The 20,532-nt window shown below is 38.8% G+C and overlaps 3 protein-coding genes across 8 annotated transcripts in view; 2 read left to right on the top strand and 1 right to left on the bottom strand.

The window, feature by feature from the left end:
* The first annotated feature begins 283 nt into the window (after positions 1 to 283).
* On the top strand, positions 284 to 11,028 carry gnb1b (guanine nucleotide binding protein (G protein), beta polypeptide 1b). 4 transcript variants are annotated; one of them, XM_030730319.1, is made up of 11 exons: positions 284 to 704; positions 5,348 to 5,457; positions 5,592 to 5,630; positions 5,705 to 5,811; positions 6,027 to 6,090; positions 7,563 to 7,725; positions 8,052 to 8,118; positions 8,206 to 8,407; positions 8,519 to 8,735; positions 8,883 to 8,998; positions 9,260 to 11,028. In XM_030730319.1, exons 2-10 carry the CDS (start codon positions 5,401 to 5,403, stop codon positions 8,987 to 8,989), a joined length of 1,023 nt encoding a protein of 340 aa, XP_030586179.1. In that variant the 5' UTR covers positions 284 to 704; positions 5,348 to 5,400; the 3' UTR covers positions 8,990 to 8,998; positions 9,260 to 11,028. The 4 variants fall into 4 exon arrangements, with proteins under 4 accessions (XP_030586179.1, XP_030586180.1, XP_030586182.1 ...); XM_030730320.1 differs by lacking the exon at positions 284 to 704 and adding an exon at positions 3,821 to 3,937; XM_030730322.1 differs by lacking the exon at positions 284 to 704 and adding an exon at positions 4,008 to 5,129.
* Positions 11,029 to 12,894: 1,866 nt separating this feature from the next.
* Positions 12,895 to 17,458, top strand: tardbpb (TAR DNA binding protein b). 3 transcript variants are annotated; one of them, XR_004019954.1, is made up of 6 exons: positions 12,895 to 13,715; positions 14,528 to 14,691; positions 14,780 to 14,929; positions 15,032 to 15,202; positions 15,293 to 16,353; positions 17,005 to 17,458. XR_004019954.1 is itself a non-coding variant. In XM_030728784.1 (5 exons), the coding sequence occupies exons 1-5, from the start codon at positions 13,475 to 13,477 to the stop codon at positions 15,782 to 15,784; spliced, it is 1,209 nt and encodes a 402-aa protein (XP_030584644.1). In that variant the 5' UTR covers positions 12,895 to 13,474; the 3' UTR covers positions 15,785 to 16,942. The 3 variants fall into 3 exon arrangements, 2 of the variants coding, with proteins under 2 accessions (XP_030584644.1, XP_030584643.1); XM_030728784.1 differs by lacking the exon at positions 17,005 to 17,458 and having other exon boundaries at positions 14,780 to 14,920; positions 15,293 to 16,942; XM_030728783.1 differs by lacking the exon at positions 17,005 to 17,458 and having other exon boundaries at positions 15,293 to 16,942.
* Positions 17,459 to 17,611: 153 nt separating this feature from the next.
* Positions 17,612 to 20,532, bottom strand: part of cenps (centromere protein S) — a 2,926-nt gene continuing 5 nt past the window's right edge. Inside the window, exons 1-5 of the mRNA XM_030728785.1 lie at positions 20,266 to 20,532; positions 20,038 to 20,161; positions 18,152 to 18,185; positions 17,951 to 18,017; positions 17,612 to 17,755 (exon numbers count right to left, since the gene is read on the bottom strand). The exon at positions 20,266 to 20,532 is cut by the window's right edge and continues 5 nt beyond it. Of these exons, the coding sequence (XP_030584645.1) occupies positions 17,645 to 17,755; positions 17,951 to 18,017; positions 18,152 to 18,185; positions 20,038 to 20,161; positions 20,266 to 20,295 (366 nt within the window). The 5' untranslated portion in view covers positions 20,296 to 20,532 and the 3' untranslated portion in view covers positions 17,612 to 17,644. The remainder of the gene's footprint in view (positions 17,756 to 17,950; positions 18,018 to 18,151; positions 18,186 to 20,037; positions 20,162 to 20,265) is intronic.

The following is a 20,532-nucleotide window of genomic DNA, read 5'->3' as shown; positions in this document are numbered from 1 at the left end:
TACTTTTGAAGCGAAGTTAGGGCCATATCTGCAAAAGCCCCAACCCGCCACCCACAGGATCCAAAGACCTTTTAAGTTAGACTGGTTTGCTGAAAGACATAAGCGAACACTGTGCTCTGTTAAACTGTATTCCGCTCTAAGTAAATACACATGTACAAAAATAGACGCGCTAAACACCGCTAAAGGGGGCTGATAATTGTAGCATCTCCAGTTATAGAACTCCAATCGAAGGTTCTCTCTCCCTCTCTGCTGCAGCGTGGGGTTTCCCAGCGCTGACTGCAGGGTTACCGCGCCCATCTCATCGCTCGGTGGCCGTACAAGAGCGTTACTACGGAAAGGGCAGATGTTAAGCTCAGCAAAAGGGAGACAGTAGGTTGTCTTCTTGGGTGAGCTATAGTAAATTTAAAGATTAGCGTTTTATCTGCCTGGGCAGTGCCTTCAGTAAAGGGCTATTGTGGGTGTGATTTTCTCTCTCTCTCTCTCTCTCCCCCCCCCCCCTTCTCCGGTTGGCTGACTGAGGTTGTCAAGCTCCCCCAGCCGTAGCCTGCGTTCGGGAAGGGCTACTCCTCGGAAAACTACGCTAGCTGGCTTAAGCTAGTTAGTAAGCTAGCGTTGTGGTGTTGGTTGATGCGTGGATCGGAGATACACACCGTCCTGTGTTCCAGTCAATGCCCAAACACAAAAACAGGCGCAAATTGAATCAGGTAAGGCAAAAATAAAGCGACAAGCACACTGCTTTTAAAGCTTTAATTGTAACTGTTCGTACCATTAGCTGATGGATTGTGGCGGAATTGAACTGCCCGGGGGTGGGGTAGCAGTAGCCTAGCCTTTTAGTTAGCAGTGCTGAGCTAACGTTAAGTTGTCTGTTTTGTCATAAGACTGTTTGCATCGGTGGATCCCGGTGCAGAGTATTAGTTGCAAATTCAATGGCAGAACTTAATCAGCATCCAGGCAGCTGAGCTACGTTAACTACAATTAATGTCGGCGAAAGCTTCTGGCAGGCGTTATAGTAATAATGTTGGCCCAGCGGAGGTGCTTCTTGGTATAAAATATAGTGATAGCGCTATGACATTAGAGACAGCTGCAGTAATAATTCTTACACTTCAAACTTCATATATTGCATTGGCTTACATTGTAATCGAAATGTTACATTTAAGGATTTTGTTGTCAGTTGCTGATGACACTCTGGGTTGGGCTGGAACAATAAACGTCCTGTAAAAATAAAAGCAAGCACTGTTTTTCTGGCGATAAAAGGGGGGCTTATAGCATCACTTGTTAACTCTGCACACGCTTCTGTATATGAAATGAAAACGCTTATTGAAGGCAAGTGCCGTTGCCGCGTTTACACCCCGTTTTTTAAACCAGCCCAGTAAATAAGTTAGCATATCGCTGCCTGTCTGCAACAAAACGGCCGCGTCGATGCAACGCCTTAACTCGTGTTGGGAACATTACTTATCAACAGCCAGCTAACATACATGTTTAGTGGATTTTTCTCTTTTTCTTCTTCTTCATTCTTACTTTTTTTTTTTTTTTTTTTTTGAAGGTCATTTGCTTTATGAAAAACCAGCAGCCCCCGATTTTTGTTTTTGCATTTGTCGGTTGATGGAGTAAAACAGGCCATCGCCGCCCGACCTTGCAGTTTTACAGTCACCCCCCCCCCCCCCCCTCCTCCCATCCCCCGGTCTGCTACAAGATTGAGAGGACTAAATAAACGTACGCGGTAATCAAATTAACGAGGGACTGTTAGGTTTAACGAGATTGTTAGTATGTATGTAAGTGGATTTCTGCAGACCAATCCACAAGCCAGTTTCAGGTTTACCCTGTGTTGCTTAAACGCTAAGTACATAGCACCCTGTCTAATTGCGGAAGAGCGGCGGAGTCTTCCCTGAAGTGACTGTGGTTACGTTATTTTGCATTAGATAATTCTGGCTATTTGGTTCGGGTGTGATGAAATTTCGCTAGTCTTGCGTTAGATCGACTTTGCTCGTTTCCAGGCATTGTTAACCCTTGAGTGAAACTGTTCTTGATAAAGTGACTGTAATTTTTTGAGTATCAGCTCTACCCTGCCTGCAGGCCTACATTGTCGAGCTTGCTAGCAAGCTAACTAGCGGACAGCAGTCTGCAAGATGGCGTTTGGCTGCATCCTCAGTGCAAGTCATATTATCATTACACTGTGCAGCACCCAGTATATGCTTAAATTAGATTAAGCTTCGTAAGATGCTATTTATTTATATTTGCGGTAACTTGCCATATTATTGTGCAGCATTGCGTGTAATTTCCTCCTGAAATATGTGTGCAGCTCCTGTGGAATAACCTTCTAAACAAACTCAGACAAAAAGTCTGGTTAAAACAGCTATCTGGCAGCCATTCAGATGCAACGCAAAGTCCAATGCAAATGATTTCATTGTGACAGTGTTGTAGGCAAATCACAGTACTGCACACAGTGCCTGTGTCAACTGTCAGTACAATCCATACAGTGTTGGGTAAACCTTTGCACATGCACACGTTAGTTCATACTATTGACTTATACTTTGATATTTTATATCACTGAAGCCTTTCAGAAAGTGGTGCTACTTGCATCTAGTCACAACTGGAGAGAGGATCTGTATCAGGGTTGCGGTGTCATTGGAAGCTGAAAATCCTGGCAATTTCTCAAAGCAAGTGCCTGGATTAGTTGTGTGTAAAAGAATTAAGATTAATCTCATCCTTTTATGATTGGAAAAACATATTTCTAATGCCTGGACAGGCTTTGCCAGCTGTTTACATTAGTGGACATGGATAGGATTAAAGACTCATTGACTGAGGATTTTAGCTTTTAGGATTATGGAGTTGCTCAGTGATACTGCTGGTTATGGCTTTTTCTGTGATCCAGCTTTAGACCTGTGAAACACTGCATTATTATTGTTTAACAGTACAGTTAAACATCTGTTCTCAAAAACACACTAGTACAACATACATATGTAACTGAAATTGTAGGAGACACTGTCAAAAATAGCAGACACAACCTGCCCTTAAGGGACCTGAAAACTACTGAGCTGCAACTCCAGGCTGTTTGCCACTGCTCATTGTTTATCATGCAGTCAGCTGACCCTGATCAGGCGCTTGGAAAGGAGAAGTGATGAGGGAGAGGAACTCCTTAACTGTAAGCATCCACAGAGGTCAACAAAAAATATATATATCCTGAATGTGGAGTATTTAAACCTCAGATTTATTACATGACTCCAGGCTATTCTACATTTGTATTTGCCATTGCATTTTATTTTTGGAAGTTGGCATAAAAAAAAAAAAAAAAAAAAAAAGACTTGGGGATCTTCTTTCATCTGATTGAAGTTTGTATTTGATGGTTAATTAAGTAGCATTTTAAAATTGACAACCTTTCATGGTTTATTAGTAGTAATAGATAGCCGCAGTTTAGCTTAAAATTCTTTAATTTGATTCATTGTAACCAGAATGGAAAAACAAAAATACCTGCTTCAAAGTTCAAATGTAATAATTTTTCTGACCTTTTTTCTGTAATTCTATTCATCTGATTATACTAAAAGCTGTAAGATTTTGTTGTTTTTGTCTTCATGGTATTAATTATACTACAACTTAAGACAGAAAACACAGTTTAGTCATTATGGGAATTTGCAAAATTTAATTAAAAGTAGTTTTATTTTCTCCCAGTTTAAAGAGAAGTTGGGAATATGGTTTTAAAACATTTTCAGAGGTTTTCAAGGTCAGAATTGCATCCTGGTTGTCACTGGATGATGCTGAATGATAATTACGTTCCATGACACATTTATTATAAGATTAATAAGGATAAGAAGATAACCCAAATTAGAAAGGTCAACCAGTCAGACGACTTAAACGATAGTGTGGATAAGGTAGAGAAGACTTTCAGTCTTGTCCTGCAACCTTCAGTGGCATAGGTGAACTGACTGAAAAAAAACAGCAGGTAAGGTAATTGGGAGGGCCAAAGTTTGTCAACTCTACAATTACTATTCAGTCATATTTAAAACTGTACTTTTTTTTTTCTTTCAGTAGCTGAGTTTATTAGGTTTATTCATTTTATTTATGTTGCACTTTTAAGCTGGTACATGTGATAGAAGTAAGAATTCTGGGTTTAAAATTGTGACAGTCATGTTCTTTATTCATATAATGAAAGGTGTCTTTGACAAGGAAGTTACAATTCTTTAAAAACAAAAAAAAAGCTTGACTACTAAATATTCAGTTCTAACAATAACCCTTTTAAACTGTTTAAAAAAAAATCCTGGCAGATTTTACATTCGGTCAAAATTGTAAGTCCTTTCGGTGATGTAATTTGGTAACTAATTTACTCTCGACAATTCAATACACAAGAACCTGCTTTCTCATTTTAAACATACAAAAACGTTCAGAGTGCAATTACAAGTTGGTTTTGTAAAGTATTTTTATAATTCATTAAATGAATCTTAGTACAAGGTTATCCATCTTACAGGACAACTAGAGTCAGTAAGAGAAGATTTGTGCAACTAATAATCCCCCCTACTGACCTTATTCAGAATTCAGTACTACACCCATAAAGACATTCACAACTGTTGATTGCAGTCATGTTTTTGGTCTTTTACTCTGCTACCTTAAGAAAAACTTTGCTTTTCAAAACTTGGAGGATACTGACTTGGACTGTGCAGAATGTTACTGAAATGGACGGTTATCAAATGCATGTCAGAACCATGACAGAAATTAAAATGGTAATCTATCTAAGTAATACATTTTTAGTTAAGTATTGTTCTGCTGAGCTGTGGTCTTAAAATTCTTTTCATAATATCTATGTGAATGAAGTCAGTGTCTCACACAGCATGCATTGTTATGGAGAGACCATTTGCTTTAAATAATTTGCATATTTGGTAATGCTATTTGTGTCATCTGTTTAAAAAAAAAAAAGTGGATATATATATTTTATTAGCTGAACTTTGAGTGTACCTTGAGGCTCTGTATTAATATAAGTGGCTTATTGATCACTGAAATTCTGAGTATCCCAGGGATTGAGGTCAACAGGATAATGGCTGCTTTTCGGATCACTGGAAAGTCATGCCTTAACAAGATTTGCCTGGCAATCTGAGTTGTGTGTCGGGATTATGCTGGTGACATTGAGGCGGGAAAGTGAGGTGGGAAATTAAGGTTGAACCCTAAAATGCACATTGCATATATCGTAGGTAAACAATTTATTTGATTAAACTGACAGCAAGCTTGCTTAAAATCTTTAAGCACTGCTGTACTGTGAGCTGGGTTCAGACCCATTTTGCCTTTGTCTACAATACAGCTTTGATTTTTGAAATGAAGATTTGCTTGAAAGATTGAAGTGCTTCATTTTTGCTTTTTTTAGATCAACAAGTGCCCGTGGTAGCTGGAGTAAGGTAATTGAAAAAGCAGAATAAAATGAGTGAACTGGACCAGTTACGCCAAGAGGCAGAGCAGCTCAAGAATCAGATCAGAGTGAGTAACATAATGTCATTTCACCACATGCAACCATAGAGAAATTTGTTATGAAAAATGTAAGAGGCCATCCAGTTAGGACTGGTGTGAGATGGAGAAAGTCTAATTAAAGAGTTGCCCTTTTTTCTTCTCAGGATGCCAGGAAAGCATGTGCAGATGCCACACTATCACAGGTAATGTAACTTTTTAGTCTGTGTTGAAAAGCATTTGATGTGAAATTAACATTACAGCACTCACTGTTTTACAGATCACAGCTAATATTGACCCAGTTGGCCGAATCCAGATGCGTACAAGACGAACGCTTCGGGGTCATTTGGCTAAAATCTATGCCATGCATTGGGGAACAGATTCCAGGTAAAATGACTGCCAGAAGATGATTTGTGGAGTATAGTGAACGATAAATAAATATTAATTAGTGCTGATGAACTTAATGTGTTTTTCAGCAGTTAAAACATATTTTTTATTACTTGTTTTGACTGGGTTTTTAACCCTGGATAAAAATAGATGTTGTGTGACAACTTCTGGATATTGTTAGTGGTGTTTTATATTACTGTTCTCCTTTTTTCTAGGCTCTTGGTCAGTGCCTCTCAAGATGGCAAACTTATTATTTGGGATAGCTATACCACAAATAAGGTAAGTCAGTTTTTGGTTTGGTTTTTTTTTTTTTTTTTTTTTTGGTGCAACCTTTGAGGATATGTTGAAATGAGAAGAGAGAAAACTATATTTAAAAGTGTTGCAGATCAGCTGAGAGAGAGGCATTTGTGGCCTTTCCCCTGAGGCTGATGTCTGGTGTGCAGTTGTTGATATGAGAGGAACTGGTGCACTGTTTTGAATGCCTAAAAGGTAATCTGGCCTCTCCAACAAAGACAGATCTTAAAATCAAGTGTTATTCTGTATCAGAAGTTAATTTGGAAGACTGAAAAAGCTTTTTTACTACTTTGGGTTACTGAAGAAACTTTTAGGGTGATATAATTTAACTTGATATGGTGGACAATGATCCAGCTGGTAATAAAAAGATTAAAGGGTCATTCTTACAGTGCATTAGATCTGCTGAGAACATTGCAGGGTAGATGGGGAGGGGCAAATTTGTATATTGGATACCTTAAGGTTATTTAACTCTTTGTTTAATTTAGCTGCTGCATTATGGTGTCCCCAAGTAGCAGGTTGGAAATAATGGAAATAATACAGGTGTGAGTTTTCTTATTTTAACAATTCATACTTGAAATGAAGAAGGCGCTTGCAAATAACAAGGTAAAGAATTTGTAAATCACACTTTTTGCCTTAAAATTAATGGTTAAAATGGTTTTCATGTTTTGCACTCTTTATTGCTTACCCTTTTTTTGTCCGTCCCCCCCCCCCCCCCCCCCCCCCCCCCCCCACACACACACACACACACACACACACACACACACACACACACACACACACACAATAACTCATGGCAAAACGTGTTTTAGATTTTGTTCAGTTTAAGTTTGGGGTTCCTTGGAGGAACCGTCGGAAACTTGTCACCAAGCCACTGGAGCGTTCTCTTTGCTGTAGGCTTTGGTTCACTGCTGCAGTCAAGTTGCTGCACTCTGGAATTTTTTTTTCTCTTCTCTAAGGAACCTTGTGTGTTTGGCTTCTGTCTAGCTACTGTACCATAAAGACCTTTTTGATGAAGTGCTGACATGGTCGTCTTCCTGGCAGGACTTTCTGAAGTGTTTAATCCAATCAATTTGACATAGGTCAACTCCAGTGAAGCTCTATGCACATTTTAGAGGACACATAGCTGGTAGGATACAGCTGACCACAGTTTTGAGTGATGCAGCAAAGGGGCTGAATACTTGTCTAAAAGAGAGCTTCAAACTGTGAAGGGACTGGAATACTTTCTAAATTGACTGTACCCACAAGTAAATTTTTGGTATTTTGTTTTATAAATCATCAGCATAGACTGACATCATCATGTATGAGTGCTAAAATGCCAAATGCTGTTTTTACTAACTTTTCTGTTGCTCTCCAAAAAATGTTATCTGACTTTAAAAAAAAAAAAAAAAAAAAAAAAAAAAAAGACTGCCTTTCTTTGAGAAAATGGAACTTAAGTCTGTGCGAATATTACTTTATAGGTTCATGCCATTCCACTTCGATCTTCCTGGGTCATGACTTGCGCATATGCGCCTTCAGGAAACTATGTGGCCTGTGGTGGTTTAGATAACATCTGCTCCATCTACAACCTGAAAACACGTGAGGGGAATGTACGTGTGAGCCGTGAGCTCGCTGGACATACAGGTAAATGATTGTGAAAGTCTTTTTCAGATAGCAAAGAACTGGCAAGAAATAAGCTCCGTTTTTCCATATTGTCTAAATTAACTTAAATACATTCAACAAAAACAGTGGCATATTAAGGTGTATTTAGTCTGAGGCCATGCTGTATGTTGCTCGAAAAATATGGAAACACAATGTAGATTAAAATGTATTGGAAATGTCTTATTTATTTACTGTTGATTGCTAATGATCTACAATTGTGCATGTAGGAGTTAAATGTTCACTGCTTGTTCTAAATTTGGCTCCATTTTGGTGTATTAATGAACTCCATTGGTTCTTTTGAATATCAGGATACCTGTCCTGTTGTCGCTTTCTTGATGACAACCAGATTGTTACAAGCTCTGGAGATACCACTTGGTAAGTAAAGATTGTGTATGTTTCATTACTGAGCTGTTAATATGCTATGCAGTTGGTAAACTGTTCTCTCAATCATTTATTTTGTAGTGCACTTTGGGACATTGAAACTGGCCAGCAGACAACCACATTTGCTGGACACACCGGTGACGTCATGAGCCTGTCACTGGCCCCTGACTCAAGGTTATTTGTCTCTGGTGCTTGTGATGCCTCTGCTAAACTCTGGGATGTTCGAGAGGGCATGTGCAGACAGACATTTACTGGCCATGAGTCTGACATTAATGCCATCTGTGTAAGTTGCATACAAATTTAAGTATAAGTGGTTTTGCTTGTTTGTATTGGTTTTGTTTTTGTATGTTTTCATTCACTGTGGAATAATTATTTCTCTTTTTGCAATTTTCAGTTTTTCCCTAATGGCAATGCCTTTGCCACGGGCTCTGATGATGCCACCTGCAGGCTGTTTGATCTGCGTGCTGATCAGGAATTAATGATCTACTCTCATGACAATATCATATGTGGCATCACCTCTGTGGCATTCTCAAAGAGTGGCCGCCTTCTTCTGGCAGGATATGATGACTTCAACTGTAATGTGTGGGACACACTAAAAGCTGACCGTGCTGGTTAGTATTCCTAAAACAGCCCTTTTTTTTTTTTGTCCTTAGTAAATCCCACTTTGTAACACTAACATCCAAATTGATAATTTTACTCATACTTTACTTCACTCAGTACATTGCTGTTGACTAAATGACAATTACAATTCTCTTTAGGTGTGTTGGCTGGACATGACAACCGTGTTAGCTGCCTGGGAGTTACTGATGATGGCATGGCCGTTGCAACAGGATCCTGGGACAGTTTTCTGAAGATCTGGAATTGAAGCCTGAAGGTTCTCTTTATTTTTATGTGTAATATGTATATTTTACATTTTTGTTACATTTGTATCTAAAGACATGGCTGGCTCCCCAAAAATCAAATTAACTTTAAGCTTGTTCTGCAATTGGTTGTAGTTTGTATGATGGACACAAATAGTGCTTGATTTTTGTCCATCAGGATTTAAGGTCTTCCCTGGCAGAACATTAAAAAAGGCTAATCAGTGGGTCAGATTAGATTATTCCAATCCTAAATTTAACCTGTCTTTGTTTCTCAGATGTTCATTTAACTCCAAAGTTGACTGGAAGACCATTACAACTTGAGAATGTTCACAGCATCTTCTTCAACACTGTTTAAACTGACTTGGACACCACAAAAACGAAGGGAAACCAATGCCTTTCCTACACAAAGAAGAGCACAATTGTTTATCACCTAGTTAAGAAAGGATCTCCTGTGGTATCAAATCCAAAACTTGTGCATTCCTTCTTGGACCATTTTATGTTACCTTGAAAGAGAAAACAACACTATCATCCCATGCAAATGTGTGCGTCTTGAAAGCAAATGTTGGAGTGTAATTGTACAAATTATTTAACTTTTTTTTTTCTTTTTTTTTTTTCTTTTTTTTTAAGATTTCTATTATGATGGTTTGTTATTCTTGATGGCTTTCTTTCTTTCTTTCTTTCTTTTTTTTTTTTGTCATATTTCTTTAGTGGTTTTAGATATGTTTGAATTACAGCTTGTCTTTCTAATCCAGGTAAATCGTAAAAGACAGATGAGAAAAACATGCAGAAGTAAAAAGCTTGGATCATATTACACGAGCAGCTTTCAAAATGTCCATGATGTATTTATATACTAGCTGTTTTTGTTTCATCACAGCCTTTTGCACATGAAGCTTTGCCTCTCAACTAATACTGTGTTAACTAACCAAGCACATGCTATAAGTTATGAATGCTCATTCCAGTACAGAAAGTTATTACCAGTAAATTATCCAGTTAATCCCCTTAATTCTTGTACATGCCTTTGACTTTTGGTGGGTTGGGGTTGGGGTGCTGAGGTAATTGAGGCATGGCTCAATTTTACTATATGAAAGGGGATTTGTGTTTCGTATTCACTTTGAGTGAAACACCTCACCTGACTTAATAGACACTTCCTTTGCTTGGGACTGCAGTTGCAACTCTGTGAATGAAATGTACAAAATCAATGTCTGAAAATAATGGTCTGTTTTAAGTTAAGACATTTAATTTTGTCTGCCATGAGTTAATTTAGATGTGCATGCTGTAGACTTGCTTTCAATGGTGCAAAAAAAAAAAGAAAATTCTTAGGTTTTGCTTTTGTTTCCAAAAAGGAGAGTAACCTGTCGATTGAACTTAGAGGCCAATTTTTTTTTGGCTCAAACTCTGCATACATCATGTACTAATACTGGTAACGCTATGCACCAGAGTGAGCAAGAATGGAGACAGACTTATTATTGACTGCATACTTAATGTAAATTATGCTTACCAGTTCTATTGATGCCAATTTTGTAATAATTATAACAATCATTGTGAGAATTCTATCCTTGACAAGTCCTTTTCTCTCCTTCAGATCTTCACACTCAATGGAACAAAAATGTCCTCACACACTGTCCATACTAAAACTTTTTGTACTTTATTATTTTTTTTTTTTTTTCCCTTGGTCTTAAATTGAAAATTGGAACATCTGAATGACAACATTTCACTGTATACAGAAGCACTTTTGTTAAGGTTGTGACATATTTTCACTTTTTTTTTTTTTTTTTTTTTTTTTTTTTTTTTTTTCTGCGATGATGTACAATAAATGTGATGTATTCGTGTGTGGCCACAAGTGAAAATGCAATTCAACTGAGATGGATTCCCTTTTCTCTTTCCATTAATATTATAGAGCTCTGCACCCTTATGTACCTATTCACTTTTTGTATTTCATTTCGGTCTGTTGGTGTTCCACGGTGAGCTGGATGCAAGATAGATACTGTACTAAATTGTACTGTTATTGATTGGAAAATGTAATAAAAAGCTGTTTGAGATCTTGCTTTGTTGTGTTTTGTGAGGGTGTAGCTTAAACCTTCTGATGTGCCATTTAGATTTAACAGTTCACTGCTTTGTGACCACTATTGTACACCTAGATTGTACAAGTTGCCCCCCGCCCGCCCCTTTTAAGTAGTCAAGGATTTGTCATTCTAACGTGCACATGAGGTATGACGAAATTTCAAGATTGTCATTTTTGCAGTTACAAGGTACAACAGAAATTAAATGATGTTTCACCTGGAACAAAGCAGTGCAAAGAAAGTTAAAAACAATATAAGACATAAAAACAGCAGTAAGGTCAGCAGCATTCACACTAAGCAATGAGAGCCTTGTTTTGGAAGTAGATATGCTGTACTGTACAATTAAGATTATGACCAGGGACTGTCATTGAACATTTTGCATTTTTTAGTGCTCTCACAGCCTGAGGGAAGAAGCTGCTCGATCTACAAACTTTTTTTTAAACCTTTATACAATTAATTTTTCACTCAGGTCCTGATTGAAAGCCAATGAGAATGAGCAATAACTACAGAAACAAGAATAGGAAACATAATGTAATTTATTCATGTCATTTAGAGAGTGGTTTCTCATGAATTTGACCTTTGGTTGGGAGCAGCAGAGACTACAGAGCACCGCCAGAGTTCAACAGTCTTCTAGCCTCAGTGTGGTGTTCTACTCTTGATCCTCAGCCTCCTGCCTGAGGGGAAGGGGGTAAACACTGTGTGTTAGTAGGGTCTTTAGAGATAGAGAAGGCCCTTTTCCTGCTGATGTAGATGTCTATGGTAGAGGAGGCTGCAGCTCTGTGCAGCTTTCATCATCCTTGGCTACAGAGCAGCTACCACATTGCAGGACACTCCATCACACCTCTAGAAAAAGTTCAAGACTGAGCTTCCAGGTCCAGCATGCAAAAGCAGAGGTACTGGTGTCCCTTCTTAACCAGGAAGGAAGTGTTATGGCTGTAGGTAAGGTTAACAGTGAGATGTACACCAAGGTACTTAAAGCTGGAGAACACTTTGACAGCTGATGTGCAGGGGTGGAGGGAACTTCTTCCCCTCCTGAAATCCTCAATCCCTGCACCAGCTTTCCAGTCACTTTCTCTCCTGCCTGTAATCAGACTCATTGTTGGTGATGCATTTCACCACTGCTGGAATAGATCTGCAACACTGTTTTATGCACATGAAAAGTTTTCAAGAGGCATATAAAAAGCTCAATTATCTTAAATGACTTGCAATTTGTATTATATTCAAATAGGCAGTCTCCTTTATCAGTGCGAACTGCTCAGGTACCAGATCACTTTTCTCTGTAGTTGGTTATCTATTCTATTTCTCAAATTATTCTATTTATTTGTAAATAAGTTTCGTTCCTGTTTTGTTTCACATGAAGGGAATGGTCATCCAACAACTGTGTTTTTTAAATTTATTTTTTATGTATAGCCCAAACTGGAAAAATAATGCAGAGTTTTACATTTATATGGACATGTCAGTGCTCTGGCAACATTTGAAACTGTAGGTAAATCTTTGTGACCGTAACTTCTTATTAGTCGTCTGTCTTTCAAATTTTGTCCATCTCAAGCAAACCGCCATCTTCCAATCTCCAACCAACTAACGGAAGCTCTTGTTGTAGATGACATGAACCTGGCCCTATCTACTCCTTTACAGGGGGGGGGCGAAATAAAATTGATTATTAACTATTAGGTTTACTCGGTTGTTTTACATTCTATACAAAAACAGCTAAACTATAAAAAGAAAAAAATGTTGGTCCTACAATTTATTGCTCAACTGCTACTATTGTTAACGACACATACATGACACACACACCCCTCCTTCGCCGGTGAAATGAAACCATCCCGTTGAATGACGTAGTTCCTCCTTCGCTTAGATAATGCCATTTTGCTCGGCCTTACATGGTGCTTTTACTTTTCACCTCGTGGAAAAATACTCGACTAAGCTTTATTCTTTTCTTTGCATGTCGGGCGACACGAGCACTTTGCTGAAGTTGCATGACTTATCTAGCCCGAGCATAACACCTGTAGGGAATTGTTTGGCCGTTGTGTTTAGCCTAGGGATTTGCGCAGTTTTCGTTAAACGTGCACGTTAGAGCGGTCGTCGTCCGATGTTGACAGCGCAGAGCCCCGTCCCAGCGAACAAAGGAGCAGTAAGGCCGGTGCACCCTTGTTAGCTCGATCTAAGAGTGGTGTTATTTATGAAATAATTTAGAAATAAACCAACCCCAACTCCGTTTTTTTTTTTTGTTTGTTTTAGTTCCTGTATTTGAGAAGTCTTTGTCTCAAGTAGAACAAACAGATTAGCCTGACTCATTCAGTCCTGTTAGCACGTCGGCTAAGATTAGCCGAACCTGTGAGAGCGAGCTAACCGCTAACTTTAGCACTGTTTTGATTCCGCGTGGAAGTTTTTCCTTTTTTTTTTTTTTTATTTTAAATTTTTGAGGGGAAAATGGCTGAAGTATACATTCGAGTAGCGGAGGAGGAAAATGAGGAGCCCATGGAGATTCCGTCTGAAGACGACGGCACGGTTCTTCTTTCCACTGTGGCAGCTCAGTTTCCTGGGGCGTGCGGCCTTCGGTTCAGGAGCCCCGTGTCTCAGTGCATGCGAGGAGTGCGACTCGTGGAAGGGGTCCTACACGCGCCAGAAAATGGATGGGGCAATGTCGTGTACGTGGTGAACTATCCAAAAGGTAAACATTGGTACTCTGCTTGGTGTTATTCACACCTTAACACTTTATCCGAACAGGTGGGCAGCTGTTATTTATAATTCATGAAGTAACCTCAGCTCACTGAAAATAGATACGTGACGTGACGCGTGGTTTGGTCACGCCCACCAGGTTGAGGCGCATAATCCATTCATAAAAAGAGCTACTCAGAATTGATGATTTGTAGTGCAAGATGTTTTGTTGGATTTTATTTTTAAAGTACAATATTTGGTCGCTTTAAAAATCTTAGTTGGTGGGGTTTTTGTTTGGTTTAATTCCATTAATTAATCACCTTGTTAAAATATAGGATAGTCAAATAATACTCAAGTACCTTCAATTCCCAACTTTTGAAATAACTTTAAACTTGAATACTTATATTAAGTAAACTAACTCAGAGACTTTGTATCTATATTGCCCACCAATTGTGTTTATATACATAGTCACGCCCAAAGGCCTGTTTTTCAACCAGGAAAAAGTGAGTCTAGCATATTGCTTTAAACTAGGTGGACATATTGACTCATTTAAATTATCTGGGAGCTAATAAAGTTGCTTTTATTTCATTATTGTGCAATCATCTTACATTGGGTAAATGTTATGGAATTTTGCTGCCAAGAATGGGCAGTAACAGAAAATGTCTTTAAAAAAGTGTATTTTGGGTGCTTGTTTAGCTCACAGGTTAAGCAGGTACTTTCCTTTCAAGTCTTCAATGTGCTATAACAAAACAACCAAATGGTATATTTTGCATTTTTGTAGTATGGCTCTTGGTATATTGTAATGTTTTTTGTTTTTCCTGTTAGACAACAAAAGAAAAATGGATGAAATTGATGCCTCTTCTGCTGTGAAAATGAAGAGGGGGGATATGAAAACATCAGACCTGATTGTGCTGGGTCTTCCTTGGAAAACGACTGAACAGGATCTTAAAGACTACTTTAGCACATTTGGAGAAGTCATCATGGTTCAGGTATAACTTAATCAATACTGGATTTACATTTGCATTGGCTGCTGCTGCTTTTCTTTTAATATTCATTACTGTTTGGTTGTTCTTGCAGGTAAAACGAGATGCCAAGACCGGGAACTCCAAAGGATTTGGATTTGTGAGGTTCACAGAGTATGAAGCTCAAGAAAAGGTGATCTCTCAGCGCCATATGATTGATGGGAGATGGTGTGACTGCAAGCTCCCAAACTCGAAGGTGAATATGGTAATGCCCATGCACATACCCACACACATGGGAATGAAAACTGAGTTAACACCATTGTTAACACTCTGTAATCCCTAATGCACCTTCCTTTATTGTTTACAGCAAGGTCCCGATGAGCCACTGAGGAGCCGGAAAGTGTTTGTAGGCCGTTGCACAGAAGACATGACCACAGATGATCTACGACAGTTCTTTATGCAGTATGGAGAAGTCACAGATGTGTTCATTCCTAAACCATTTCGTGCTTTTGCCTTCGTCACATTTGCAGATGATCAGGTAATGTATTGAAATATAGAGAAAGTACATCTGTATTGGTATTGTTCGTGTCCACGTGACCTGATCTTTTTTTTCCACCCCCATTCACAGGTTGCCCAGTCTCTCTGTGGAGAGGACCTTATTATCAAAGGAGTCAGTGTTCACATCTCAAATGCTGAGCCCAAACATGGCAATAGGCAGTTTGATCGCACAGCACGATTTGGGAACGGTTTTGGAGCTCAAGCATTTGGTAGCAGCCGTAGTGGGTTAGGGAGCAGCACTAACAGTAGTCTGGCTAATTTTGGTTCCTTCAGCTTGAACCCTGCCATGATGGCTGCTGCTCAGGCTGCTCTGCAGAGTAGTTGGGGGATGATGGGTATGCTGGCTAGCCAGCAGCAAACATCCACCTCAGGCAGCACCTCCAGTGGAACAAGCTCTAGTAGAGACCAGAGTCAGTCATTCAGTACAGGCAACAGCAACTACGGCACCAGCTCAGCCAGTCTTGGCTGGGGAACAGGGTCAAACTCTACAACCAGTGGTAGTGGGTTTAGCTCAGGTTTTGGGTCCAGCATGGAGTCAAAGTCATCTGGGTGGGGTATGTAAGTTAAGTGTTTGGTAAGTATTGTGAGAAAGCTGAGTCTTTTCGAAATTTATTTCTGGTGTTGATGCGTATCTGAAAACCCAACACTTTTTTGTGTGAAGACATTTTGTACATTTGGAAAAAATGCTAAAGATTTAATTTGGGAAGCGTTGAAGTGAATTGTTTACCAGGATGTCTGACTAAAGTGCTATTTTTGATGTCTCATTTGTTTGTATCCATTTCAACTGGATTCTCTAATGCATGTATTGTGAAATGTGATAACCATTTTGAAAATGCATGAATGTTCGTGGTTCACCATTATCTGGCATTGCCATCAACCTAAAAGGCAATCTTGCATTGGGAAGAATCTGGTTGAAACATAAATGTTTTAAGTGCAACTTTATTTGCAGTCAAGTTCTATGGAAAAGCCTTCACTGAAATCTCTTCTGCAGTTCACCTCTCTTCCATTTCCCCGCGAGGAAGCTCCTCTTTGGCAGCATTCTTGGGGTGATATCGGTATCATTCTCCCTCTTCCCACCTGTAAATGCTATGCCATCAAAGAACGGCTTCACTCCGCATATTCTAAGAGACGGTGGGTGTTTTCACTTTTATCCACTTTTACATGGAAAGAACTGCGCAACTGACATTTTAAGAACTGATGAGTGCGATTGAGGATGGCTTGTGGCGAAGAGTGAAGCGATGAGTGAGCGAACGGAGAGACGCGTGAAACGGACTGGTTGTGCAGTGAAAGAGCCCAAATTTGACTGCTTTCTGAGTGTGTGAGTGGAAGCTGCAGATGCTACGAGCGCCTCCCCCTAACATGGACATTGTTTAATTAGTACTTCAAGATTTTCTTTTTTTATCTTTGCAAGTTTTTCCTTATTCTTAAGTATGTCTGTCAAGTGCAGAAATATCAAAATGTAGTGGAATGTTGTGATGACTATTTGTATTGCTTATATTATCTGATTTGAATGCTGTATGGTGTGTGCTTTCATGTTAATGAACTGATCTGTAAGCGTGTACTTGATGTGGATGACACCTGCTGAAGACACTGGGGAACGCGAGTGATGGTGTGCGAACGTGGAGTGGTGTGTCCAATGTTTCCCAGTAGATTTTGTTTGTGAGGTGTTTAAAAACATGTCAAATGAAGGGAGTTCTCTAATAAAGTTCATTTGAATAGATGCTTAGATATTGAGTCAAGTTTATCAAATCAAAAACCATCTAATTCGATTCACATATCTAGGGACTTTGGGCTCTGCTGGTCGAGGTCTCCGTTTGAACCCTGACTGAAGTCTGTTCTGAAGGAAGAAGATGGAAGTTCCAACACTTTCAGTGTGTGGCCTTCTCAGACATGACATGGGGTAGTACCAGTCTTTTTGCTGCTTTTGATGGCTTGTTAGTGAGTTATCCCATTTTATTAACAGCTACTTATAAGGTACTGGGAAGGTTAAGCAGATGAGCTCAGCAATGTGGCATTTTCCTCCAATGTATCTCCCCAGATTGGCCATAGTCATACTACAGCTAATGTCAAATTTCTGTGCCTTGGAATTAGGGGATTTGTTTTAAGAGTCCCTTTGCAAAACACAAAGGGAACTTTAACAGTCTTAAGTTAATGAATCAGAAGACTATGCAGTCTTGAAAGTAGGGTCATTTTGACAATGATTTTAAAAAATAGGTTTTTAATGTTTTAGTCCATAGATGGTAACAATTGTCACATGCACTATAATTTGACATCACATTAGCAGATCTTGGAAGAAAGCTTTGCACTTATTTTCTCTAAATCTAGGATACATAAATGTTCCACGAAAGAACTAAGACTTTCGATGGCTCTTAGCTCATCATACATGTGAGTCTTCGTCTTCAGGCTTGCCTGTGTCCTGTCCTTATTCTCTGCTTTTCTCAGTTTCTATGCTCTTCCTCTTTCCAGTAGTCTTCTTTTTCAAACCCAAGTGCTCCTGGGTCAGTTCTTCACTTTTATTTTGTATGTAGATGGACTGAAATAAATAAAGGCAAATTAAACAAATTTGCTGTGTGCTGTAGACTATATATATATATATATATGCACAATACACAGGTTCAGTAAACTGAATTATTTAAAAAACTGGGGTGATAACCGGCGTAGCTACATGGTTGTACTGCAAGTTACTGTAAAGAAATTATCATTGATGTATAATTTGTGTTAAACTCACCAAAGCAGTACTGCGGCGGGCTACGAGTTTCACATCATCTACAGACACTGTGCTTCTTTTAGCATGCCTGAAATTAAATTTGGGATGGGAAATCATGTATAGACCTTTAAAGTTTGACTGACCAAAAAAAAAATAAATAAATTTTGCTGTAATTTTGGTTGACTGAGCTGTTAATATGGTGCTAAAAACAAACATGCTCACCTTGCAAAGGCCTCCAGGTCTTTTGCAAATATATCTGTTAAACAGAAAAACAGTGGGATGTTTTAAGTTAATTGCAAAACTGCATTAAAGTTAACTGTTATGGATACTCTGCCCACCAATGAGGAATTAGAATACTTTCAATTCCATTCATTTCCATATACACTGCACAAAAAAGGAATGGTTCATCATCACAGTATAACACAAAGTCAGGTAAACTTAAGGGATAGCAGTCTTATCAGTTAGGAAGAATAAACCATCATGAAACCATTTCATCAACAGCTCTGTCCAACACTCATAATGACTCATCTCCTGGTATCTCCTTAACACTCTTGAAACTGCTGGAGACGACAACATTCTGGAGAAGCTGGACTACAGGGTAATGACAAGGACACCAACAGATAAGGAGAGAGCAATGGTCTGTGGCCACCACCTGTTAAATGTTTTACTCAATACACTTAACAGCACAACAATAGACTACAAAATGGACAAAACTGGAAAATGTAATTTTTTCTTTTTTACACAATTTTTGAATTTAAGTTGCCATACTTTATTCCAGGAAGGGAGTTTAGTGAAAACTTAACATTAGTAAAAGTGTGGCTTTCTTGTTCCCTTTGTGAACCTAACCTGCCTGCTGGCAGATTTTTTCTTTTTCAAGAAACGCAGTTTATTTTTGTCCCTTTCCTTGTTTGCTGAATATTAAGGAGTTCTGTAAAGCCATTTCATTTTTACAGCTTACAACTGAATTTATTCCTATTTTTAAACTAACTTTACATGCAAATATTACAAATGGTTGATTTAATCGGAGCCTGGAAAAAAATCTAAACACTGTCTGGATAATACTGAATAATTTCTCAAGTGACTCATATAACTCAGTGATATTCGGTACATGTTAAAATATGGTCACTGAAAAGGTTGAGAAGAGCACTAAATAATACAACTGAATTAAAAAAAAAAAAAAAAAAAAAAACAATTTTATATATATATATATATATATATATATATATACATACATACATACACACACAAATAACTGATAAAGAGCTATGAGATGTTTTCTGGAAAAATAAAACTATTATGGCTTTTAAAAAATGCAAAATTGCATTATGAGCTATGATAGAAGCTCTGCTTATATTTTGTTTGCATTATTTTTGCTTAAAAAATGTGTTCACAGTGAGATGGAACTGCTGGTATGTGGGTATGTAAATACTGCCTTGCTTTGCAGTGTTGTGATGTGTCAGTGCATCATTTATATTTCATAACATACAGTATCACGGGTTAAACAACATGTGTGTGAGTGTTAAGACACTCACCACCTACTCCGCTATGTACACTTTGCTCTGTACCAGGTTGGACCCCATTTCCTTCAAAACTATCTTAATTCTTCGTATTACAGATTCAACAAGGTCCTGGGAACATTTCTCAGAGATTTTGGTCCATATCGACACGATGGCATCACACAGTTGCTGCAGATTTGTGGGCTGCACATCCATGATGTGAATCGTCTGTTCCACCACATCTCAAAGGTGCTCTACTGGATTAAGATATTGTGATCTTGAAGTTTGAGAGAATTTGAGCTTTGTGATATGGCGTGTTATCCTGTCGGAAGCAGCCATCACAAGCACTTTGGTCAGCAACAATACTCAGGTAGGCTGTGGTGTTTAAATTATGATCAATTTGTACTAAAGGGCACAAAGTCCAGCCATCCATTTTCTACTGATTTTCCAGGGCTGGGTTGTAGAAGCAGCCTGAACAGAAAAGCCCAGACTGATTAGTCAGCTATGTGACTGGCTGATTAGATGTTTGCAGTAAGGAGAAAGTGCGCCTAATAAATGGGGTCACTAAGTAATTTTCATGCATTTGGACGTCCTCATTGGTCGACCACCTACCACATTGTCTGAATGTCGTCTCGGCTATTGCTGCTATGGCTTGCCGACTGAATTGCCTCCGGTGGTCCTCACCGATCTTCTGGCAGAGACGACCCACTGTGTAATGCACTGCAGCTTTTAATCTCTAAAACCCCAAAACACACGACATTACAACAGATCAAAGCGGTGCTGTGTAGTAGCTGTCGCAAATGTGCCTCGCAGTCAAGCAGATTAACACACTCTTCTTACCTGGTGGGTTTCCTCTGTATCCACGGACATTTTCTTATGCAGGAACTGTTGACAAACCAAACTGAAGACTTTTAAGAAATCTACAAAGATGCTGGCAAACAGGAAAGTCACAAATTGGAGGTAAGCTGCTATTGAAATGTAATTTGTAAGCACCAGTTTTAAGCTATTCGCTCAGAGGTAACCGTCTGACAGCTGAAAAATAAAACTCGCGGCATAAACACATCAGCAAACCATCGACTCCGCCGCGCCTGCCTTTTCTTTTTCTTC

The sequence above is a fragment of the Archocentrus centrarchus genome, chromosome 5 (genome assembly GCF_007364275.1).
Source record: "Archocentrus centrarchus isolate MPI-CPG fArcCen1 chromosome 5, fArcCen1, whole genome shotgun sequence".
Lineage (NCBI taxonomy): Eukaryota > Metazoa > Chordata > Actinopteri > Cichliformes > Cichlidae > Archocentrus > Archocentrus centrarchus.
This window is presented reverse-complemented; position numbering and strand designations above follow the sequence as displayed.